Source organism: Lepisosteus platostomus, chromosome 1 (genome assembly GCF_059453375.1).
Source record: "Lepisosteus platostomus isolate fLepPlt1 chromosome 1, fLepPlt1.hap1, whole genome shotgun sequence".
Taxonomy (NCBI): Eukaryota; Metazoa; Chordata; class Actinopteri; order Semionotiformes; family Lepisosteidae; genus Lepisosteus; species Lepisosteus platostomus.
Genome location: NC_142611.1, coordinates 11,348,897 through 11,374,754, shown reverse-complemented (window position 1 = coordinate 11,374,754; position 25,858 = coordinate 11,348,897). Strand labels below are relative to the sequence as shown.

The 25,858-nt window shown below is 43.1% G+C and overlaps 1 protein-coding gene across 6 annotated transcripts; it reads left to right on the top strand.

Annotated features, from left to right (window-relative positions):
* The first annotated feature begins 491 nt into the window (after nucleotides 1-491).
* Nucleotides 492-25,821, top strand: klf3 (Kruppel like factor 3 (basic)). Of its 6 annotated transcripts, none has more exons than XM_088623804.1 (7): nucleotides 492-686; nucleotides 12,204-12,267; nucleotides 14,987-15,064; nucleotides 16,128-16,617; nucleotides 16,766-16,907; nucleotides 21,386-21,549; nucleotides 22,526-25,821. In XM_088623804.1, the coding sequence occupies exons 2-7, from the start codon at nucleotides 12,223-12,225 to the stop codon at nucleotides 22,705-22,707; spliced, it is 1,101 nt and encodes a 366-aa protein (XP_088479930.1). In that variant the 5' UTR covers nucleotides 492-686; nucleotides 12,204-12,222; the 3' UTR covers nucleotides 22,708-25,821. The 6 variants fall into 6 exon arrangements, with proteins under 6 accessions (XP_088479930.1, XP_088479953.1, XP_088479936.1 ...); XM_088623810.1 differs by lacking the exon at nucleotides 492-686 and adding an exon at nucleotides 2,322-3,160; XM_088623795.1 differs by lacking the exon at nucleotides 492-686 and adding an exon at nucleotides 3,256-4,250.
* Nucleotides 25,822-25,858: the final 37 nt, after the last annotated feature.

Genomic DNA, 25,858 nt, shown 5'->3' with positions numbered 1-25,858 from the left:
AAAAACAAGTCTGGAGTTTCTTGGTGTACTGTAGTCAGACGAGTACAGAATCACATTCATTTACAGTACTTTTTCTGTTGTTTTCTTTAAACAAAACGGGCCCCATAACACCTCCAACTGTTCCTCGTTTCATTTGCGCGGTGCCTACGACACTGTCATTTCATAGACAATACATTGATGCATTTTGTCGGTCCAACAATCACGCCTGTGCCGCTCTTGTGAGTTCCACTTGGGCTTTCGTAGGTGTGCATGCTAATCACGTGTTGTTTTCTCTTCATTATTTTTTTATTTCCACGACTGGCAGTACACCCATTATTTTTCAGAGCCTTACGGAAGGGAGGACGGCAGTCCCTTTAAACAGTGTAACGCCCAGCGCCTTAACAAACACGCGTCAACTCTGCTGGCCGCCGCTGGTGATAACACTCCCTGCCTCATCACAGTCTCCTGCCTCACCGTCTCCACCCTCAGACACCCCGCCCAAGACAACCCCAAACAGTCATGTGATTGCAAACTCTCGGATCTGGAGTTGTAAGAGACTGAACGCTTGAACTCTTTTTGAAAGTTCCCCCCCCCCCTTTTCCGTATTCTTGTTTTTTCAATGCTGGTGAGAACGGTGGTTTTCCTTGCTGGAATTCATAACCTAAATTGTTGACACTGGATTATATACGTTCTGCTTCGTCTGTGAAGTAAGTCTTGCTGAGCTTGTGATAGTATATTATTCGTAGTGTTCTGTTATTGATACCATTAAATGTGACTTTTTATTTTACTCCTACCAGTGTTACTACTCCAGCTACTGGTATTTATAGTGTAATGGTTCTGTTATTTTGGTGGAATTGATAATTTCATGCGAGGTGTGTATGGTTACAGCTCTGGGTGGAATACAGCCCTAATAGATGGCAATTCTGTATTCTCTGAACAGAAAACGAATCCGAGGGGTAGCTGAGAGACATCTGTGACAGATTTAGTTCATACCAGATACGGCACTCGCAGGTGTCGTGTTCTGGTGAACCGATGTAAACTGAAGTTGGGATGGAGTTAGTATGTCTCGGTTTCTCTTTATTTCTTGTGATCTGTTATCCATTTTTGACCTGCACCATTAATGTGTGTAAAAGAAAAGCGTTTCAGCTTTGTTGAGGGGCCACCTGTTAATGCGCTCTATTTGTCGCCGAGGCGCTGGTGTCGTGGGAACCGGGGAATGATCTCTGTAGGGGAGAAGGGACCTCCGATTAATGTTATGTTCTGGACGGTAATCGCATTTTGCATTATGGGCAAGTTTTTAAAATGAGGTGGATATGGTGTATTATAGAGGGTCTAATCCTGGTCTTTGACAGCCCCAAGCCGGTTACTTTCATACGTCGACCCGAATCACCTGTATTAGTTAGGGATCACGCGTACTTTACCGATCGATTAAACAGTGCTCTGTTCAAGATAATCAAGATACCTCTGGTCCTCCAGGGTTGAAGTATATTCATCTTTGAGGTTTCAGATGTTCTGAGAATATCTTAATATCACTAAAAACCCGTTTAATTGATTGCTGAGTTTTTTTAGACATTACGATATAATGTTTCATTCGGAGCTAGGGATAAGAACCCCCTGTGTTACCGTTAAGCTCTTGTTTGTTTGCTCTGTACTATCGGAAAAGACAGGAGGCACTGAAACAAAGTTTAAAAGACCCGGTTGAAATAGAAAAACAGAAAGAAATTAAAATGGACAAATGACAATGATTAGTGAGAGTGATTACGTACTGCATTTATGTACTAATACAGCACTCGGATTCCAGTCATTCCTCTGCTAGTAAGAGACTTCTGAGAGCGGCTGAAATCAACGAACAAAGGCATTAACACGTGTTAACACTCTTGTTCCGACGTGAAACATTATGATCAGTCTGGGCAATAGGTACAGAAATAACAGAAAGGTATTAGAACATGACTGCAACTAGTTTATTCTGTGTACATACTCCATTGTCTCATTTGTCTGATGATAAATTTGAATGATAAGACAGTAAATGCATGTATACTGCTGCACTGGTGCAATACAAAATACTGGTGCTCGTTATTGATCTTTGTCGCACAGCGCTCAAGTGTGGTATGATACTGAATAAACCGGCGCAGTGGTTTCTGTAGGGACATTGCCGACACTGAGACCTGCAATTATTTTATTTGAAAAACACTGGTTTTTAAAATAAAGTCGGTGGAGGTCACGGAATTGGGATTGTTCTTGTTCTTCTTTGACTATCCATCGGGATTGAAGTCTTGTTTGGGGGGGTCTGATTGTGGTTTATAAAAAAAATACTTTTTTTAATTGTGAATGACATTTCTATTGTTGATCAGACCAGATGTAAGTTGCTTTAAAGGATCGATACAGAAACAAAAATACGTTGTGAAGCTTTAAGTTAATTGTTGTATCAAAAATCTCGGTGGTGATTTTAACTGTGATGTCCCACCCCCTTCTCGTGTTGCTCCGTGGTCTGTGTTTTTGTGTACCTGGGTTCCAGCGAAAAGCTGATTCATGCTACAGTTTTCAATTATCTCTGTGGCGAGCAGGGCAGACCTGTGCCTTGCAAGTGCGGTGTTTCTCCTCACACCCACAAAGCTAACACCTCCACCCACTCTTGTTGTGCTGTGCGGCAGCTGGCGCGGTGAACCAGGCCGGTCGGCTCGCAGGCTCCGCGTCACCGCCGCTCCAGCGGGCCTTTTTCCTGTGCTTATTCTCAAGGCTGGGTTCTGCGTCAGACCTTCCCAATGGCACAAGCCGGCTCCTTTCCTGTTTGGAGTCCCGCACGGGAAGAAAGACCTGGAGGCTACCCAAAAAAACAGCAGACCCTCCACCCCCCAACTTCTCCCTTCCGCTATTATCTGCAGGAGGAGGTCACACACACACTCACACATGTGTTTGTGTTTCGGTACTTGTGAGGACCTCCCATTTGCTCTCATTCTATTTTTATTCGCTATCCCGTACACCGCTGAAGAGAAGCTCGGCTCGGGACACTTGTTTTTTTTTTTAGGAAAAAAAACGCCAATTTCGGTCTTCACGGTACTTGTTTCCCAGGGGTTACTTATCCATGTGAGGACATTTGGTCAGGTTTGGTCCGCACGAAAAAAAAACACAGTAAAACCTGTGCGCATGCACCTACGCACACAGCCTGCGTTTGTTGCTCAAGGTACGTTTCAGGCCACTGCGGGGGTAAATATTAACTTTTACCCTGCGTTTTTCAGCTCACACTGTTGCTGTTAACTACGTTCTTGTATTTGGGAGAGTCCTTTGTGGTGACTTGCTCATGCAGGAAAGTCTCGCTTTGCTCTGGCTGCTGCCCCTTCCAGCTTTTAAAAAAATAATAATTTCTGTCTCGTTTCCGAAGGGAAAAAAACAAGGCAGATTCATCGTGAGGGGTAGAGAGACATTTAAAACGATCCTTTTCAAATTTCAGATCGACTGTGTGACTAATTTCACTGATGATGCACAGTCCTCCTGTAGTCTGTGAGCTTCAATGCCAGGTGGGTGACATTGGGAAATTGCAGGACTGGGGCCGTGTTTAGAGAAGGGGTCCCGTAATGTAGGACCCAGTGTGTGCCCAGGTTTTCAGTCCAGCATAATATCCCGAATCAGCTTCTTATTGGCTTTAACTAACTTCTCTCAGGCCCTGATTTCTAGTATGTAAGCACCACGGTGGGGAATTGAACATGTCATCTCCAATGCTGTAGTTCAATGGTGCGTACAATCCAGTGCCACGCTTTTCCTTTTTGAGCTGGAAATCGGCCGCTCTGTTGTGCGGCGGCGGTCGCTGCAAAATGCGTTTTGCGCCGTGTACTGTCCACCGGAGTGAAACTTCCCTCCCTCCTTTCCCAGGGAAGGTATTTGAGGCCATGTAGCTCCTGCCAGCGCCCGTACCTGTAAACAGTTAAAGTTTTGGATCATTTTCTCTTTTCAATCCCCCCCCGCTCCCCAAGTCTGTTCTCATCACAGGCGGCAGGCAGGGCTCGGGGCTGAGACAGGAAACGAGGCAGCAGGCCTGCGTTGATAACGCACGGTATTGTCTGAAGGAGCCCGCCTGCTGTTTACGGGTCCCTAAGGCTTCGGTGAGAGGAAGGGAGGCCAGACAGGATGCCACACACACAAGTACCTCTCTCCACACGCAGCATGGAAACACCCGTCAGTTCTGCTGCGTTACGCCGCGCTGGGGGAGACTTTATAAGCAGGACAACAGAAGAACAGAGTAGTTCACCGAGGCCATACTGCTGAATGGAGCGCACGTAAGAGTTGTACCACGGTTATTAATTGGGATATGTTTTGTCTGCAGTTCTGAAAGCAATAAAAACCTAACCTTGAAGGCCTGTCGTGTTTACACCTTTCCTTTCCAACCTGGCTGTTAATAATTCAGCTCATTAATAATAGTGTTTTATGGCCCCTTCATGTGCTGGTGCTTTCAGAGGGAAACAGAGAGAAGAAAGTAATAATGTGTTAACCTCGAGTTAAAGCAACTCTGTGATGCTGGGAATTTTTTTTGTAATCCTTCTTTTTTTTTTGGCTGGAACTACATAAACTTTCCCTCTAACAAAGTGTCCCTTCTTCTGCACTGATAGTAACGTATGACTGCCAACAGTCTGGTCTAAAGCCTCTAAAACTTAGTCAAGACACAAAGTATTCTGTTCCAAGTGTAAAGACATCATGGATATGCAGCAATATCAGTTCCTTGTTGTTCAACAGCTTGGATTGTTTGGGGTGCCTTATTCTTAGTTAATACACATCTGTTTCTTGATGGCTCATCATTTTGCCTCTGCTACCATATGTTAGCATCCTTCCATGCTTGACTGAGTAAGGGAGTGCATGCCTGTGTAGGTGGTGTTGAAACAGAAACTTGGGGCTAATGGCTTGCCTCATCTCTAATTAATGCAGACACATTAGTATGTTTGGCACATGCAATGGCTGTTGTCTGTGACTAATCCAAACAGCCAGGGTGTTTTAAAAAAGGTTCTAAACATGTATATAGGCTATACAATTAAAATCAGTGTTATGATGAGGTGTTTCTTTCTGCTAGGTTGTACTCCTGCCTGGCCTCTTGTCAGCAGTGTGTAGTAGTGGCTGGAGAAAACTGAAATTGTGACTGAAAGGCTATTGTTCAAATCCCAGGTTATAAACTTCTGATGTACATCAAAACAAAGTATGCCATTTAGGTTTCTCCAGTAAAACATGCTGTGTAATCTCTGCTGTCTAAAATGGGTCCCCTCTGGTTTAACACTGCAAATGAGAATTTGTTTTTTGTTCTTTGTTTTGTATTCTACAAAAAAGCTTGTTTGTAGAATATAAAGATTGGATTTAAAACTTTTCTTCAACCTTTTTATTGTTATATTGATGGTATTAATACATGTGTTGTACTAGGCTCTAGTGAACGCCTGTACCTCTTTTTAGTGTTTGAGAGATTCTTTCGTTATGACGATTTTGTATCAGAATTGGGCGTCTGTTTTCTGTTTAACCAAAGAGATTGGTTAAGTGGACTTTGTGCGTTTAAAATAGAATGTTATCTGCTGTAGGAAAAAAAGTATCCTGCAGCAACGGTGAAGAGTTTTGGTAAGATGAATGGATATCGTTTATGCCAGTCCTAGCTGAACATATATTTTTTCATGCTTGTTTTTTATCTTAAAATTTAACACTCGTGAGATTTGTCCGATAGCATAACACCACTTAAAGCTCTTATTGCTTTTGAATTTAACCCAGGCACCTTCTAACTGATCCAGGGCTTTCTTCATATCTTCCTTGAGTATCAAGTCTTTCTGACATTTTTAATTAAGTCTCTTGACAAATGACCTGAAATGCTCATTGGTGATCCTGATGTGATGTGCTGCTTTACCGTCTATGTTGATGGAGTAGTTTATCTGCTTTTGTTAGCTTTACTCACTAAACAAGATGTTGTGACTCATTGGTTAAAATTAAATGTCCCTTGGGGACTATGTTGAAATTCAAACACATGGAGTAATTCCGGTTTGTTGTTTATACTGTTCGTCGGAAAGGTGTTGTTTTCAGACATGCTCTGTAGCCTATGTCTGCACTGGCAACCTGCTAAATAAACATCATCCAGGTGGGGCTGCACATTGGTGGTGGTGGTGGAGGGGAGTCCCCATTACCTGTAAAGCGCTTTGAGTGGAGTGGCCAGAAAAGCGCTATATAAGCGTAAGCAATTATTGAAGAAGGCTCCACGGCCGAAACGTTGTGTTCTCTTTCTTCTTTTTTTCCAGCATGGAATAAACCTATTACTTGTTCCTTTGCAGCCTACGCATACTGACGCAGCTACCCACCTGAGCAATTATTGTTATTGTTACAAGTGCAGCTTCCTTGGGTCTCCCGAGTAGCTCAACCAGTAAAGGTGCTTATCGCGGGTTCGAGCCCGGGTCATGCCATTAGCCGACTGTGACCAGAATTCCCCAGGCGGCAACGCACAGTAGACTGAGCGACGCCAGGGGCAGGCCTTTCGGGTTTCGATGACACAGCAGCCCCTGCCGCGCGTCGGTTTATCCTCCTGCAGGGGGCGCTGAACCTCAGGTACGGGGGCTGTTGAGCCAGGGAGGAAGGGAGGGGAGATGGCAAGTTTAAAAAACAACAACAGCTTGGGCCCCACGTGCCCTAGCAGCAGCCAGGTCTGTCACTATAGCAAATGCTTTGGTTTTACTGACAGTTTGGTTTAACTGACAACCAACTTGTCGTCGTACTGCAGCCTCGTTATTGTAGATTTACCAGCTGTCTGTGGAGCATTTATCACCTTTTTTCTCTTTTAGATTGAAAGATGCAGTAATGTTGAGAGTCCTGGGTGTTTTAATATTTATTGTATTAGCCAAAAGGTTTGGTTGATTACAAATTGAGGCCTCCTTGGAAGTGGATGGTTTAAGTCTGGTGGGGTTTTTTTTAACAGTGCCTCAGCCTGGTATGCTAGTGATCTGAAGCCCTGGGTACTTTTAATATAGCCGCAGTAGACGGAGGCTTTCCAAAACTGAAGGGAACTAAAACTGCATGGGTAACACTGGGGAATTCAGTAACCAGCTGAGCGTTGTGTAAAAGTTCCTAGAAAGAAGTGGGGGACTGTTACAAACCACCAGCCCTCGGCACACAGTCCAGACCCTGGCAGACATTTTCAGTTGAGGGAGGCTGAAAAAAAGTCAAGGTTTTTTTTTTTCCCCTTCGTCTCCGAGCACAGCAACCTGTTAGATGGCTGAAAGACAAAACCCAGGAGGCCAAAGCTCCGAGTCTGCGGAGCGTGACCGCAAACTGAAACTTGCCCTGCTCGGCAAAAAGGGAAAGAGGAGCCGGAAAGCTGAGAGGGCACCGTTTGAGGGTGTGCGACGAGGGCTGTATGGGTGACCATGTTTGCGAAGTGGGTTGAGATATCGTAAGAATTTAAATTTGCTGTGGTCTTCCCAGTTCTGTGCCTGCGGTCCGCCCATTGTAACCAAAGATGTAATCTGGTAATTAAAGGTGACGCATTTCAGTTTGTACGGCCTGTTTGGGAAAATAATGAGAGTGTACAGTTAGTACACATAAGCAACAGTGGTGTCATTTAAACCTCCTTAGGAATTTGTTTTAAAAACAACTACAGCTTACACAAGTTTGGGATGCATCCAGAGACCCAAGGTTTGGAAGCAGTTCCCCAATTCTTGGTTTAATTTTAGTACACAAAGTCATCATTCTTTATCTATGTTATAATTTGAGATCCAAGGAAACCAATAACAGTGGTAAGACCTCTTGACTTTTTTCAAAAAACAGTTTTCCAAGTGAAAAAATAACATTTTGCCCTCCACAACTGATTATTTATAATAATAATTATTATTATTATTTAGTTATTTAGTTCAGTTTGGAGTATGTTTGCATGTTATTTGTACTCTTTACAACAAGGTTCTGGTTAGTTCAAACATGGAGGCAGACTAATGAATTATGGTTTACGGCATGCTTAAATTTTGTTGTAAAAAAAATATAGGGGCCTACTTTGATCAGCTGTAACTCTGCTCTTCAGACACAAACTCCTTTTAAGGGGAAGCGTACAAAACTCACATTCACTTCCTTGTGATGATTTGGATCAATTCATGGATTTGAATTTTTTTTTGCATTCTGTATGTTGAAATACAGAATTTGTGTAATTGTTTTAGTTGAGTAAACCCAGGCATGTCTGACATTTCATATCAAGTGTGATATTCTTATTGCTTTATTGTTGAGACCCTGTGGAGAATTTCTTTTAAAATGAAGGTTAGGATTCTCTACCAAAATCTGCCTGTTCTCTGAAATAATGGATGACGTGTCAAACTTGATGGGCCTTTGGTAGTTTTTCTTTCTTTGTGAGTAATGAATACTACGGGCACGTGCAGGGCATTCCATCACAAATTAGCAGTAAAGTCTATTTGATGGGTGGGTTTGAATCTTAGATGCCTCAGCTATTATGGAGTGGAATATGGTGTCAGTTAAAGTGAGTGGACCTGATGGGACTTTGGACATGTGCCACTGCACAGAGAACTTGAAAAATATTTGCTGGCAGTGAAGGGGGTAATTCTGTACCTCTACTGTTAAAGCTAGTGTTTTTTTTTTTCCTCTTAGAGTCCCAATACATTTCTCAGGTAGTAATATTAGTGTTGAACCGACCAGTGACTTGCTTCTCTTAGCAGAGAATTCCCATTTCAGATGAGGCTGTCCTGCACAATTATGCTCCGAATTAGACACCGTACACAAGTAGCCGTTTAGCTAGAGGCATCTTTAATGCCGGTGTCGACCAGTGCTTGCCAGTCACGCAAGAAATACGCGGAACCTGATTTCCAAAACTAGCAAAAATGTTCAAAACCAAGCCCAAACTGTCGGGAGGGGATTGAGTAAGAGCGGTGAGGCCGCTGGGTTTTCCCCCTGCTGCGCTATGCGGGGGGCGATCCCGCCTTGTCTCCTAACCGTGGCAAAGCCAAGATCGGAAACAAAACGCAGCCTGCGACTTCCAGTTAAAACGACTCGGAAATCTAGAAAGTCCAAATACGGTTCTAAAACGTGCGGATTTAAAAATTAATAATCTGGATATAACGCCAGGTTTGTTGTTCCGTTGTTGGTGGATTTCAGGAACTGGCTGCGAGTTTCTGACAGCGTTTTCTTTCGGGGCGCAGCCCTTTTCAAGTGATTAATATATAAAAACACACCTCCGCGTTGTGTATCCCAAGGTATTACTGTGTGGCGCAGACTTGGAAATGCGCCGACTTTTCTTTACTGTAGTTGTGCTAATTAGAGGGTAATTCGGGGCTGAACAGAGAGCCAAAATAACCCTGTCAGGCACCATTTGCTGTTGCACTTGCTTGACGCGGAGATGTTTAGAACCGTGCGATTCCTGTTTCTGAAGGACAATAGGCCCATGCAGTGTGTTCTAATAACTTCACTTCTTTCGGTTGTGGTATTGTATGTAACCTCTGTACCAGGAACATGCCACATTGTTTCGTTATCACACCCACAGGGAAAGGCTGTGACAGCTCTTGTTCCACACGTTTCCCTGAAGCCACACCCTGCCCAGCTTTTCTTAACAAATTCTCTTTTTTTTTTCCTGCCCTTTTTGGGGGGAGGGTTTGTTTTTTGTTACATTTTTTCCACCTGGCCTCAAGAGTATTTTTTTTCTTTTCTCTCTCTCTCTCTCTGGGCTGTACTAGGTGCGCATGATTTTCCCAGACTCAGTTGCCGTTTAGTTGACCAGTGTGATAATAAAACAAAATGAGGCGAGGCACTTGTTTTCTGTCTCGTTACGGATGTGCCAAAAACGCACAAACTGCGCTGTTGGCACATATATATGTAGCTTTGAAAAGAAAAATGCGCGACCTGCCCCTGTTGTGTTTAAAACAGGTGAAGTGCACTGGGAGTGCTGCTAATTTTGATGAGCGCTGCCATGCTTACTTTGTGCTCTTCCATTGGTGTTTATATTTTAACTCCCTTCCCCCAAGAATTAATTGACAGGCCAGAGTCTTGGCAAGCAGGGCATTTTGTTCTGGGGCACATGGAGAGCACCAGGGCTCAGTGTTAATTATTAGTTATAAAGGGACACTAGCCCTCTTCCAAGCAGGATGGACTTTGGCCACTCTGCTCACACATCAGTGAGAGGGAAAGTGAAGAGTGAGGTGACAGGACAGTTCATTAAGCAAGCAAAATGTCCTTCCTCCAGCAATGTATCCAGGGGCTTGAGCTATCATGTGTTCTTAAGGGAGGTTTCGTTCATTTCTCATCAAAAGGTTGAACGCTGCATGTAGCCATATTGATCTTACATTGTTAATGTTCAGTTCTGTATATACAGTAGAAAAATCTTTGATCTATTGGTCAGTTAATGCAGTAGGGTGCATCAGGCTGATTTCAGACTGGCACAACTGGTACAGCTTTTTTTCATCTCTTAATGGAAAAGTGCATTTTTCATCTTTGTAAAGGGTCATCTGATGGAGTCGTCAAATTTCTGGTTCCATGCACGAAACGAGGAGGCTGCACGTACTGTAGGCACCCCTGGAGAAAGAGATCGGCCCTTTGGGTCAGCGTTATTAGTACAGAGGTGTGTGAAGGCCCTTCATCAAAGGTTTGGTGCTTAATTCCCCTGCATGGGGAAAAATAAGCTGATCGATGTCAGCTGACCACAGCAGCGCAGATGTGTGTCTTTTTGTGGTCCGTTGGAAATAGAATCCATTTCAGTGCACAGCTCTTAAGAAACTCAGGTGCTGTCAATTATAAGGGTGGATCATAAAGCATCTGTTTAAGTCAAAAAAGGGCAGGGTGCAAGTCAGAAAATTGCAGGAAACTGTGTGTACCTGCAGGCTAAAGCTTATTGAGGATTGTCATTTGTCTCAGTGAAGAGATTCTTTTTCTCCACACCTGTGTTTTAAAGGGCGCTGTACACGGAGACACCTGCTTTTTTATTCCACTTTTTAAGAAACTAGTTATTTGCAGTTAAAGGACTCAATTCAAAACTTGGTAGACACAAAAAGCTTAATAATTACAGTGAATTATCATGGGAATCCTTGCATGTTAACCATGAGTAACTAATAGAGCCAAGAAGCACTGTACTGACACATTTTGAGGCAGTGGCGTTAAGCTTTTCCCCCATGGGTTTTAATTTGATTGCCATTTGCATTAGCAAAGACAGTGATCGGTTGTCCTTGAGATAACCTCTGGCCTCTTTCTTTTGTTCTTATGTACACTCTCTTCTGCCTCGTGCTACCTGTGCTCAGGCTGAGACCTGAGGAACAAACTGGACTGATTACAAGAAAGTAATTGATTACCGCAGGGCCAAGGTCATATCTGAAATGCCTGAACACATGTAGCATCTGTGCTAATCATCCTTTGATCTAAAGGCTGCCCTGGGCAGTAGGGCAGTAGGTGAACAGGCGTTTTTCTCAAGATCTCGAAGTCTGTGTTCCTCTCTGAAACACCCGTATCGAACGTAGGATCTCTGCCTTCGGCCTGTACAGCGCACGTTTGACATTTGCCTGACAAAAAAAGTGTACAACCCATTCGTTTCTTGTATATACACAGCGTTTTGGGTGTTGTGGACTGTATGCCAAAACAGATAGACATAAACTAAAAGATTTGCAGTCAGTTGCCAGATTATCCAGTGACATTTATTCTTCGTTATTGTTTTTTTTTTTGGGCTTCCTACCACATATGGTATTTTCCCACATTAACAAGATATGTTCTCACAACCCCTTATTTATTCCTGTCTAAAGAGGGGCTAAATTCTGTAAAATGTCTGTAACCATATATATATATAATATTAATGACCTATTTTAGCACATTTTGAAGGCAAATTGCTATAATCCATTTCTGTCATGGCCTAATTCATTACATTTTTTAACATATGAAGTCATGGGCCTAAATGTAAAACATACAGTTCCTTAAAGATATTTTTTCTTCTTTGGAAAAAAAAATCCAAATATGAAGTTAGTCACGCGGATTTTTTTCTTTCTTTGAATGTATTTTCCTTGGACAAAGAAAGAGTTTAGAATTCCAGGGCTGACTCTCTTGTCCTTCCTTCGTTGGCTCGTGTTGAAGGCTTCTCTGCAACAGAGGTTTGGGGGCTTGTTTCACACAGTTCAGTCACGGCTCTGAAGGAGAACCAGCAGCCTCTCTGCGTCAGTAATACCCTTTGTGAGATATTCTGTCTGGAATTTCGAACACTGTTAATGTTAGATTCAACTTTTGTGTAACGTTCTCTTTCCTTTTCCCCCCAGAAGGCATCAGCCAGTGAATATGCTCATGTATGATTATCCAGTCAAGCCAGAGCCCATGGAACCGGTGAGCACAGCTACTTTCTTATCAGTCATACCGTACAGTGATTAAGCCTTTTCACAACAGCCAGTCTGTGGTTTATTTGTTTTAGATTTCCAGCAGGGGGGGTGTGTGCAGTCAAAGCAGGAGTTAATATTTCATTATCTTTTTGTGTGTCGAGCCCGACGCCCGGCTCCCGACCTTTTCCGCGCCGGACAGGCATTTCTGGAAGCTTCCTTTCTGACAGGAAGTCAACCAAGCAGCACGGCCTGGTACTGTACGTGCGGGTGGAAATGCAGTTGGCATCGCCCCCTCGCAGCCCACTGGTGAAAAACAGCGTGCGCGGCAGCTTGTGCAACACCGATAAACTTACCAAATAAACCCTACCGAATATCCTGATCTAAAGAAAAGACCTGCCCCCCCTGGCTGTTATCAGTCTGGAGTTCATATGCAAACAAAGTGTTCAGTACAAGACCCTTATCTATCTTCACCCCCACCACCTTAGGAATGAGTGGTTCAGTGCTCTATCAAGCACAGGAGGCCAGGCAGTCTACTTTCGGTTGTGTTGCTGTCAAACCAATTGCTATTTACCTGTGCATATAAGGGTATTATTAAGTATTCCATCCCTGTGCCAAGCCCTTACTTTTATAAACATCCCTTAGTATATTGTGGTTTATAATAATAGAGGGATACTGTGCTGACTACAGCACCGCAATCCCTGGGGTTCTTAATGTCAGTTTTGAATGGATTTTTCTCTTCATCCCCTTCCTTGTGTCAGGCCTGCTCACAGCTGCAAACACCACCTGCAGGGAAACGGGGGGGGGTGAGGGTGGCTGAGGGTCCCCCCCCCTCCACTTAGTCACTGCTCGTTGTCATCTTCTCCAGACGAAGTCCCACACCCCTGTAGAGCCAGAGGACGAGGCCCCAGGGCGAGGGCTGCCCAGGGGAGGGGGTGAGCAGAGCACTCTCCTCCTCCCCCCGGTGGTCACCCACGAGATTGCAGCTCTCATCACTAACCCCAAAACAGGCCAGGAGCTGCCGGTATCACAGATGCCGACTCCCTGAGGTCTGTTGGGGTTTTGTCCACTCTGGCAACGCTGCTCACTGCCCAATAAGTGTAACAAGCCTAACTACCGCCTACAGCCATCTAGCCTTCCAGTGGAGAATGATTATATTCATCTCTTTCGTTTTGCAAAATACATCAGGTGTTTCTCAAAGCTGCTTTTTTTCCCCAATCTGTGCGCTTCTCTTTAAACTCCTGTGTTTTGCTTGAGTAACTTTTTTTTACAAAAGAGAGGTTCACAGTTTTTTGTTCTGTGTTGGGCATACTACAACACACCTAATGCTAAAAAATTAGCTCATTTGGTGTTGACTTTGCAAAATTCAAGTGTTATTTACCCATTCAGTGAGATGTGTAACGTTAATTCGCCCGTGTTAAGCAGAAATAAACCATGGACTGGCCATCAGCCATGTCTTCCTGAAAAGTTTCTTCTGTTTGTTAAATAGCTGAAGTGACTTTGTTACTCCACAAGGACAGTGTGTTTAAGTGTAGGCTCAACGTGCATATTCTCCAGTGACCCTGCTTATTTCAAAACCGCAGCTTTCTCTCTTTGTGGAGACAAAGAAGCGCTGTCTGGTCAGCGCTAACATGCAGACAGCTATCAATAGATTTGTGCGGTTGGGAGTCATCAAATTTCTTCCAAATCTGATCCCAGGAATTAGGGTTGTGTTATTAGAAAACATCATTTAAATGACAAATGAATAAGAAAATACAATCCAGCATAATTGATGCATGATATGATATCGGGCGGCTGTAGTCAAGCTCCTGTGAGTTAATTTTCCAGTGCAGGGAAGTGAGAGATTATATATAATATTATATGTAATATAAGTACAAGGTCTCTCTTCCTGCAGTAGGTACTACGGCTTTGGGTTTGATGGGTTAAGTGGGCCTCCATGTATGATTGTAATTTACAAATAATTTGAATCTTTGTCCTTAGGTGACCTGGAATAATCCGTGTATAAAATAAGAGTGCTACTGTCCCTTATGAGATGTTATAAGTGCCTCTTGGTGATGGTGGTTTAAATTGATGGGATTAACAAGCCGATGTCTAACCTCAACGCAAATCAGCTTTGCCCTTGCGTCTTTTCTCTGGCCGATGCTGGAAAAATTGTCATCTCCGCAGTCAATAGTGGGGTTTATGGATGTTGGCCAGTGTGGGTAGTGTTAATCAGGTTTCCATCCATGTTTTACCTTAAACAAAGTCAAGGGAGCACTAACCTCAAACACCTTCAAGGGTTTGAAACCCTGAAACCGTGTGGTCCGAAGCTGACCTACATGTCTCCCCATTTAGAAGTGTTGCTGTGAAATACACTTACATACACTCTCTCATGCTTCCTCTTGAATATAACAACACTGATAAACGCATGAGAACATAAAGAGGATAAAAACGAGAATAGGCAATTGGGCCCACATTGTCTGGTACTTAGTAGAAAATTGATCTGGGGGATCTCACCCAGCCATTTCTTGACTGTACCCAGGGTATCTGCTTCCTGCAGCTGTTTGGGTTTTGGGTGATATTTCTTTCGATCCTTCTGATTAGCAGTGATCACAAGCTTGCATAGGGCCAACTACTTCTAAGTAAAATTGTAGCCTTCATATGAGTGCAATAAACTGGAAGCCCTTTGAAAAATAAAACATGCTATTCTGCCTCTGTTGATAACTTTTTGTGTCTTTTACTCGTTGCAGTTTTTGAATGGGCAGAGCTGTGCCCTGTGTGGGAAAACAATGTGCCACAGTATTTGCATAGAAGTGGCAAAATACACAGTAAGTTATACCCAGAGCAGAAGGCTGGCATATTGGTTGGCACCCACTGTGATAACTATTTGATAAGATTTGATAACTGTTTGAGTTGCTGCGTTTAGTATTGATGAAAACAAGTTTAGGGTTAGTGATGCCCTGACCAAATAAACACTGCTGCACTGAACTGATTGCTGAAAGCTGTGCTGAATTCAGAAGCAGACCTGCTCTGCTCTTTCCTCAGCTACCCAGCAGGTTCTTGAAGTTTGCGGTTTGTCATCAGCTTAATAAAGGTTTATAAATGTGCCTGTACAGTGTCATAAATAGCTGTATTGTTTCTGCAAGCTGAATGACAGCAAATAGGATTATTTTTTAAGTAAAGGCATTTCTCAAGATCATCAAAAGATTACTCTGTTATTTGGAAACATAGAACTGTAGAGCTAAATAACAATTCACTGTGTAGATTCAAAACACTGTGTAGCCCCGAAGCACTGTGGTCACCTCCCTGGTATTACTGTTTTGCTGTTGTACTGGTTTATAATCCTTATTCCAATTGCCTCACTTAAGAAACAGTCTTGACACCCGTTTTTGTTGTTTTTTTTGTTTTCCTCTGTTATTTATTTCGAAATGTCAGCAATGAAAGATTTCTTGTTTTGTAATACCTCTGCGCCACTAACATCTGACACGCAGGCTGGAAAACCGTGCTTCGACATCCTGTGTCACACTCAAGATTTCAGATACCTCCAGCGCACATTCACTGGGCGTTGCGGTTAGGCTGGTGTCGGCTCCAAATATTATGATTCGCTTTAGCGCTCGACTTTCGGCTCGTGACTTCTGAGCTTTCGTATTAAAACCCCCACCCCCTCGAGGTTTCTCCTCCGATGGCACACTTCTGAACTCAGCGTGCCTGCGCAGTAAGCAGTTTGAAAACGAATGGTCCCTTTTATATTCAGAAATGTGAGGTGTCCGTTATAATATCACGAGCGCACTGCCATCACAGCATACTGGCAGGTTAACCAACGGCTGTGGGCATCTGGGAAGTTTTGTTTTCGCCAAACCTGAAGTTTCCGTTTCCTCTCCCCGTCCGCAGGCATTGTTTTCGAACTACCCGGCCTTGGTGAAGTCTCCAGCCGAGGGCTACAGTGTGATATTTCCCCCTCCCAGCAGACTGTACCAGCCCCTGGATGGGCAGCCCTGCGGAGCCCAGTCGGAGCCGGTGGACCTGTCCGTCAGCAAGCGCGGCTCTCCGCTGTCCTCCAGGAGCTCCCCCTCCTCGCCGTACAGCCTGACCGTGCTGTCCGGCGGCAGCGGCTCGAGCCACAGGGCCAGCGCCTCCCCCTCCGGCTCGCCCCGCCGGCGGCCCTCGCCCGTCGTCTCGTCCTCCCCCCTGCCCATGCCCTTCCCCACCGTCATCACGCCCATCCTGTCGGGCTCCGGCCTGGCCGGCCAGGGGGTGATCCCGGTGCTCTCGCCCGTCATGGTCCAGCCCCTGTCCGTTCTCTACTCGCCTCACCTCTCGCAGTCCATCATGGTGTCGCCCATGATGGACGAGAAAATGCAGAGCCTGGCTGTTAAACAAGGTGAGAGAAATGAAGTTTGTCATCATCCCCCCCCCCCCGCCTCTCCCCACAGGCGTTGAGCAAAATGTATTTGAATTCACATTGTCCAAACACCTGTCTGTTAGGCTCGTGGTACAGTCTGTTGACCGAACCCATTTTGTTTGTTTAGCCTCTTCCCTGAACGTGGGGGAAATGTGTCACGAACTCCATGACCTGATGAAACCCATCAAAGTGGAACCAAGGACGGAATACATTCAAGAGCCCTACAGTGAAGACGTCTCGTCTTCGGTCATGAGCGTGATGTCAAAAGAGTGAGTGTTGTTTTTTCAAAGGAAGCGGTAGAATCGATGGGGGTGTGAAGCGCGTGTCGGGAGGTTAAGCGTTTTTAGAAAGCGAGTGATTACCCTGCCCTTTTCTACTCGCGGATCTGTGCAGCGGTGTCAGAAAAAACAACAAAATAAATGTAGAAATAGTGTGGACGCTACTGGGAATGTGGGAGTGCTTGAATTGAACTCGTCAAGGCAAACCTGCTTTCTCCAGTGTAAGAAGCACTTGGTCCTCACCCGGGCTTCTATACCAGCTACTTTTCAATTTAGAGGTTTTGACGCAAAATGAAGGGTGTCACATTGTAATACCAGAGAACAAAGGGTGCTCGTTTTCCTTTGCCTTTGCCTTTTCGTAGCAAGTGAAAAGCGATGCCTTTTTTGGGTGCGTCCGTCTCCAGCAGCGCCTTGGTGTCTTAGTCTGCTTAAGATGAGGGAGAGGGTATTACATAGCACACCTCTGAGTTCTGTGGAAAAACATTTCCTTCTTGGAGAGAGATTGTCTTTATTATTCCCAGGATGTAATTTGTTTAAGGTTCCTTGCTAAGGAATAATAAAAATGCCAAGACTCAGGTGACCATGATATCAGATGACTAAATTGTAAACAGTGCGTTGTGTACGTAGAAGACTTTGAATTTAAACATTAAACTACAGATTGCCAAGAGCATGAGACTGAAAAACTCTATTGCTGATTTTTTTACATTTCTGTATTGGGAAGGATCATACAGGGTGCCTTGCCTGTTATACATTGCTTATCGTATTTTAATTGCCAGCATTGAAAAACCACACCTTATATACACATGAAACAGCTGACTTTTACCTTTTAGCCATTCTTTCTGACAACTGGATCACCAGTTCAGGTTTCAGTTTGGTTTTCATGGCCTAAATCAAGTAAGATGCTGGTGGCAGGGGCAGTTCTGTCACAGTATTTACCCTTTGCCTTCATTGGGGACAGTAAACCTGACCAGTAGTTCATTCCGACTGGGGACACTAAACCTGACCAGTAGTTCATTCCGACTGGGGACACTAAACCTGACCAGTAGTTCATTCCGACTGGGGACACTAAACCTGAGGGTCTACATCCAGTAGCTCTTTATATTTCAACAGAGAAGATAAATGTCAACGTTAACGTCATCACAAAGCAGGAACGATATGTTGATTGGCTAAGTAGCTGGATGATTAAAAATGTGTTTCTAGGCTCTGTCGAGAAGAACTTCTTCAGGTTTGGAAAGCTTAATATAAGACTGTCTCCCTCTACGCTAACTTCACAGAACGGTCAGATTTCATCAGTGTGGTTAAAGATCTCAGGAAATTGGGAAATAGATTTCAGATGTCTGCCCCCAAGAAAGACTAGTCATATATATTCTCATTAATGAATGAGTTGTGGACATGTAAGGAACTTGTACCTGTAAACTGAATGTGTAAAACAGAGGGAAACATAATCAAGCATTGCAAAAAAAATAAAAGGTATGAGCTTGGAAAAAGTCAAAAGCTTTAATAATAAATGCATCTTTGGTTTCATAGTTTTACATCAGCGTCATAAAAGTCACTTTTAATAATGCCCTTTAGTTGGCCTGACGGTGAGCCGGAGTCATAAGGAAACTTGATTTAGTCATGAGACCATAGGGAACGTTACACAAAAGAGGGGGACATCAGGCTCATTCAGGCCATTTGGTAGTTAGTAGATAATTGATCTAAAGATCTCATCCATTTGATTCTTAAAAAGGAAGTGGGGGGTATCTGCTTTAACAAACATGTGTGGCTTGTTCCATTCTCCCACAACCCCTTATTATTGCCCTAGAAATATCAGGCAAAGAGGGACCTGCTCTCAGTATCAGAGGCACGTAGGCATCTGTATCTCTTGCCTGTGACCTCTGAGTGGTGCTGCCCTGTTGATTCCGAAGAATTCTGCTGGGTGGACCGTGGCGGTCAAGTCACAAGCCCAGGGGTTCACAGAGGCCTGAGCTCCTTGCCTTGCATTGCAGAATCAAGACAGGGCTGCAAGCCTTGTTTGTAAAGGTGCTGCAGCAGCCTTCCATATCCTGCGGGTGTGGCAGAGATCTACTTTTAGTTTCTGATGTCACAAGAGTGAGGCCGCACCCTGCTGCTGCAGGAAGCCTCTAATTACACTGCTGCCAGGCGTGGCTGGAGCAATACATCTCTGACATGTTGTTTACCGAGATGAGGAGATGACAGTGGCATTGACAGAAAATCCACTTTAAAGAGCAGAACAAATTAGCTGCTTGTGGTGGCAGAATTTGAAAGGGCTATCAGAGTACGCATACCGTTGAGGTCTCGCGAGGATCGAGGTGCACTCATGGTTTGTTCCTCTGACTGACTTTTTTAAAATGAAGTTCTAGCATTAAACAGCTTAATAGCCAGCTGTAATATGCAGCAGTAATGATGGTATAGTAAAAGACTCCTGTACAGTTCTGCGTTTATTGGGGTAGTAAATCATCGCTACAGCTACAGTTTGGACAAAAAACACTCGGATATGGAACTGCAGTCATAAATGTATCATAAGACTGCTCCCCTATAAAGAGTATTACAGAAACAAAGACCTACTCAACACTTACTTGTTCAGTAGTTATAGAAACTGGTTTGTTTGTATTCCATGTGATCATGGAACTCATAGAAACTAATTTAGTTTCAAAGAGAGTGAAGCCAGCACTTTCACATTTCCCTTCTAACAGTAAGGTTACTCGTTTTTCCTTTCAATTATTCTTCTCAAATCTGGAAAAAAATGAGGAGAACAGACACCTTGGTTCACGGTCAGCCAGTGGGCTTGTTTGGCTGCTTTTTTCCAGCGAAATCGCCTTCAACAACATGGTCGGGCAGCTTGTTCCAGACACCTACCACCCTGTGTGTAAAGAAACCACCTCTAGTTCTCAGTCTTAGTAACAATTCTCATTTGCCATTTCTCCCTTATGTTCTGCTATCGTGTGTCAAGTGACTATTCGGGTTGGCTTTGTCCAATACCTTTCAGAATTTTGAATTATTGTACAAATCTCCTTGTAATCTCTTATGTTGAAGACTTGCCAGTGTATGGCACTCCTGTTAAACCTGGAATGAGTCGGGTTGTTCTTCCATAAACTCCTTCTAGGACAACAGTGCCATTTTTGTGTTGTTGCAACCGGATCTAACTAGTGCATTGTATTGCCGTAACAGTACTTTATTTAAAATTCTACACTTTTCATTATATTTTCATTTTTGTACTGCTTTCTCCTTGTCTAAAAGGGGTCAGTGGGGAGTCCACATAAACTTTTAAGTCCCTTTCACAAAATGCTTCTCTATTTTGGGGTTCCCAACCTAAAATAGTTAGAGCGATTTTTTTAAAAAACTACGAGTATAACTTCCTGCTTACCTACATTGAATTTCATTTGCCAACTGTGCAGTCTTGAATAGTGTCTTTTTGGGATCTTAAGTTAATAAATGTTCTGGTTGTAGACCACTCTATACAGTACTTTTTGTCCAAGTTCTTCAAGGAATAACTCAGTGTATTAAATGGAAGTCTTTGAGTGCCCTCTGCTGGTTAATACATAGAACCGCATCCAGTGTTTCTCATTCTGGCAGGTTTTATATACACACATATGCCTTCAGCTGACAATGACAGTGCATATTGCAAAAAGGTTATGAAGAGTTGGCCTGTGTTTACTGTTAGTCAGGATTTTGAAGTTGAATGTAACATGATAAATAAACCATGAAGTCTCTCATTTCTATTTTTCCGATGGTTACACACTACTGTATATGAAACTTCAAGATTGCCTTTTCAAGAAGTGTTTTTCATGCATCCCCATGTTACAACACAACAATGATGTTCACATTTTGACTGGTGTACGAGGAGTCAATCTGATGCTTTTTAAAATTTCCATCAGAATAAGCCTTACTCTCTTGCTGTAACCGTGTTTGTCTCTGATACAGCTCTTTGTTTTAATATATATATTTTTTACTTTATTTGTATTAGAAAACTCCAAATCATTCCCCAGCTTGCAAACAAGAGCTCCAATTGAACTGCTGGTGTCTCGGAGCCAGCTTTCAAAACCATCTTTATAGATAAAAAAAAATCTTCTAGATGAATAAAACAAGTCGTTACATTTAACAAACTGGAAATTAAGTTTGAGCCAAATTTAAGATGGAGGACAGTAGTGCTTACTATGTAAATTATGACTTTTAAGAGATTGCAAAAGCATACATTTGGAATGGGAAATGGTTTGAATGTTTTAACTCAAATATTTTATTTTGGGTTTTGCTACACTAAAAGCTAAAAAAAGTCAAAAGATGGGAGTCCACACTCCCAGCATGGGATACATTTCTGTGACTCAACTATAGGCGGTGAAACTGGATTAAAAAATTTGTATAAAAAATGAAATGGCCTTTGCTCCGTGGGGATTAGGGATGCCGGTTTTCGAAAGCTTTGTCGTCTCGTTTGGGAGGCTTCTATCCCTGTGCTTGTTGTTGTGTTTCAGGAGCAACAACCCCTCGGTGATCATGCACTCCGGGAAACACCCCCTGCCAGTGGAGTCTCCGGACACTCTGAAGAAACGGCGCATCCACAGGTGTGACTACGACGGCTGTAACAAGGTGTACACCAAGAGCTCTCACCTGAAGGCCCACCGGCGCACGCACACTGGTAAGAGCCAGCGGCAGAGGGGCGGACTTCGGGAACGCGCACAGAAATGGCCTTCCGGGGGGGGAGGTGGGAAGGAGAAACGCACGTGTGGACCAAAACAGTTTCTTCTCACAGTAAAACTGTCAGCTTCTAAGGGCTTCTGGGAAAGCTGGAGCTGTCCCGTACAGACTCCCAAGATCTTCGTAACACTGCGACTCACTGGGTCCCGCAACCAGACCTGTAGCTCATCTTTTGCGTCCGCCACCGACCAGCCGGGCGCCGCTTTTAAATAACGTTCAGCTGCCACTAGAACAGTTTTTCACCCAGCTGCTCCGCTGTGAGGGAATTTCGGCAAGGCCGCAGCCGAGAACTGTGAGTGAAACGTGCCGTGTTCCAGGGCAGCAGGGACGCGTATGACTGCTGCAGCTGTTGCTAGGCAACAGAAACAACAAGTTCAAGCTTGTAGGAGCTTTTGAGACAATTCAGTGACCAAAATGAAGCGAAATAAGGCCCAGAATCTCCAGAGTGTCAAAAGCCCTCGCCACAAACCACTTTCTGTTCAGAAAACGTCTGGGAGAATAAAGCCATGCGCTTTACTTAACATGTATGAAGTCTTAAGTGAGATGAGATCATTGTTGCATAGATCATTCTTTCAATTCTAAAAGGATATATTAACGGGGAAGATGAAAACCAGTTCCTTAATCCAAACTTATGTAACGGAATATCTTAATTGAGGTCCATTTACTCTTAATATTCTGGAAGGTTGTAGTGGCACATTTACTATAATTCCTCTGAAAATGATACAGAGACTGAAAGCAGACTTTGGGAACAGGTCTGGGCTTATTTTTGCCTCCTGAAAAATTGTGCTGGAAAGGTGTTATCACAAAAGGCTAGGTTTTTCTCAAATTATTCAGCAAATGCTCATCCACGTTGCAATCTATCTAATGCCTTACGGCTCTGCTGATTAACTCACGGACTCTGTGTTTTCTTTCTGCAGGGGAGAAACCATACAAGTGCATGTGGGAGGGCTGCACGTGGAAGTTTGCCCGTTCGGACGAGCTGACCAGGCACTTTCGGAAGCACACTGGCGTCAAACCTTTCCAGTGCCCAGACTGCGAGCGCAGCTTCTCGCGCTCTGACCACCTGGCACTCCACAAGAAGCGCCACTTACTCGTCTGAGACTCGTACAGACCACACACACACCCCCCCCGCCTCCCTCCAAATGGTTCAGCTGGCTTGAACCATCCTCATTGTGCTTACAAGGCCTGTTCAGAGCTGGTCAGTCCAGCTAACACTCACAGTCTGCAGGCCACACAGAAAATGGCTTAGTATTTATAAAACCTCGGGTCAGACCTACATAATGTGAATTTTCTTTTTATAATAATTTTATATATATATATTGTGGGGCTGAATTATTTTCATTATTGTGCAGCAATATATTCAGGGTTAATATTTGTAGTCGTTGTGCCTGAAACCTCTGAGGACTCGAAAAAGTGCCTTTTGGTCTCCCAACATGTGGAATAAAGGTGATTTATGACTTTGATAAGTTACAGAAAATACAGCTGGAGTCCAGCATGGCAGAAATGAATTCAAATGTGGGTGAATTTTCCAAGTGCCAAGTGCATTCAGACCAGTTGGAGGTTTCTGTGGAAATCATACAAATACATATGTACTTATACATGTCAAAGTAAACGCCCAGCCTTTTACGTCATGTTCTCTGAGTTCAGATCACCAGTGAAGCTTGTTCCTTACATTTCTCACCTTTATTTTGTTTGTTTTGAAGGCTTTCCTGTCTGACGCTATAGATGTTGAGGGAAGCGAGGGGAAACACTGGGGTTTGGTGGTAAATTTGCGATGCTGTCCACAAAAAGAGGTCGTTCCCCTTTTAATAAAAATACCCAGGAAGGACAATATTCCTCGCACGCCATCTTCCACCCCACGTAACAGTGAGCATGCCATGGGGCAGCGCCTTTCCTTTCCCTCACATCACTGCTCGTTGTTTCACAGTTCGAGTGCTCATTGTAGGCCTGGTTGATATTGCTCTGGATCTTTCCTTATCAACTATCATGCTAGGACACATACCCTGAACGGGCTACTATATCATTCGTACGCCAGCTTCGTGCTTGTTTGCTCTGTATCTTTATTCCAACGCCCATACGTTCTCTGGGTTCGATATGGACGGACATGGTTAACAGCACCTCCGTAGAAATGCCACACAAAAAAAAGGAGTTCCTGTATAACAGGTTCCGGGTCCCGTGCGCTGCCAATAAAAGACAATGTGAAGATTAAACAAAATAGGGCATGTAGAACAAAATTATTGAAAATAATAGGGGGGGTGTGGAGCCCCATCACTTTTGAGTGCCACAGATGCTGTCTTTTATAGTCCACTTGCATCCATCTGCTGTGCTTTCTCTCTCAAGCAGTCTTAAAGATCACTTGCCATGCTTCTGAGTGTCACTTTGTATTGCAAGCACTGCGGGACTGTATACAAGCCTCACGTCCTTCACCAGTGTCGCCTCATTAAGTTTTACGGTGGTGTGCCAAGACCGAAACACAGTCGGTGGGTAGGACAGAGGTGTACCTGGAGCTATGGTAAACCAGAGCGCTACGTGTGGGGGGTTTTGGCTCAGTCATGAGAAGAGCTCTGGGGAAGCTCCAAACCTGCGGTGTGTCGACTTTTACCGTAACAAAGCCACATAAGGGAACAGTTCAATTCAGATTGCAAGAATCGCAGCTCAGCTTTCTTCACATGTTGTCTGCGCTAAGTGTCAAACCCTTTTTAAAAAAAAAAAGAACTATGATCCTTAGTAGAGTTTGTGCCATAGCGATTATGTACCAATTTACCTCTCTGCCATGTCAGTGTCTTACTAGTTTAAAGCAAAAGAGCTTTAATTGTCTTGTGGCAGTAAATATTTTGTGACTCTCAATTTAAAAACAGCACATCAATATTCCCGATTATAAATTATTTTTCTATAATGGATTTTTTTTTTATCTAGACACGGCTTAAGCAATCGAGATCCCTCAATTTTCCCCCATTATTGGCAAATATAGAAAAAATATAAACGAAATATAAAATGTAGTCTTTATAAATACAAAATAAACTACACAAACCAGAGAATCGCATGCTGCCCTGTACTGTTAAGTATTTTGAAAGGTTTTTTGGGGGCTCTGTGGTTTTGAGAGATGTTTCTTTTCTTTAGAGAGTGGGGAAAAGGGATTTCCTAATCAATCATATTTCCAGATGAATACCTAAGTGTTGTAAATAGGGATCATGGACAAGTCATTAACTACACAACCATGTTTTGTGTCTATCAGAATGTGAACTGTTTTCTGGGCATTATTTTGTTTAAAAGAATTCAATCTGGTTTTGGGAAGCTGTAAAATGTATATTTTATGTTTGCTTGCTTTATCATGTGGTGAAACTGAGATGCTAAGCCAGTAGACAGCTATGTAAATTTCTTAGATTTCTATAAACCTTTAGAAGATGAAATAAGAATTTATTTAAAGAGAGAAGCATGTCTTAAAATTGAAAGTTATTTTGCTTTGCACTTTATCCGATTCAAAGGTGAATTGTGAAAAGCACCTCTTGTATTAAATTTTGCTTCAATCATATTTGACTTCTCTGGGGGATATAGCACTACAAAATATGTAATAATTCTGTCTTCTGAACATTTTTTCTCTAGGACTGGTACTAAGATCATGCTAATTCAATTCTATTTTGTAAAGGTAGTTGCAAATGAATTTCACAAAATTCCATGGATTTGAGTGAAATCCAGATAGTAGTTTGGGACTATACAAACTACAAACAGATCTGTTTTTAGACAGCATTTCAGACTGAACAAGTGCGTGGTGGTTTTCTGGCAACATCTTTCAATATAACTGATTAATTTTAGCAATGTGGCCAAAAGTGTACATCTTACTTAGTATCTCAGCTTTCACCTTTATTAACGTTTTCTAAACATGTATAAAACTGTGCAGATTTTTATACTATAAATTGTAATATATTTTATTAAATAATAAGACTGAATGGGCAATTAAGGTTTAAGCATGATTTTAGTTAAATTCAGCACAAAGAATACTATGCATTTTAGTTAACTATTATAGAAAAAATGTGAGTTTATACTGAACTGTATCTTTCTCCAAGACATATAGGTTGGTAGTCCAATGGGATTTTTGTAATGACATTTTGTCATGTCAAACTGTGAACACAAATGTATACTGTACAGTTGTATTCTATAATAGTCTCACATATTGTTTTAATGTATATCATATAATAAACTCCTGTGGATATCATCTTTGCGGCAGTGTAGTGTTTCTCATGCACTTCGCA

Excerpts from the sequence above, each read along its gene's own strand:
- klf3 (XM_088623795.1), top strand. Across the intron at positions 16,618-16,765 it reads GAGCCTGGCTGTTAAACAAG|CCTCTTCCCTGAACGTGGGG; the intron begins GTGAGAGAAATG and ends TTGTTTGTTTAG. Across the intron at positions 16,908-21,385 it reads ATGAGCGTGATGTCAAAAGA|GAGCAACAACCCCTCGGTGA; the intron begins GTGAGTGTTGTT and ends GTTGTGTTTCAG.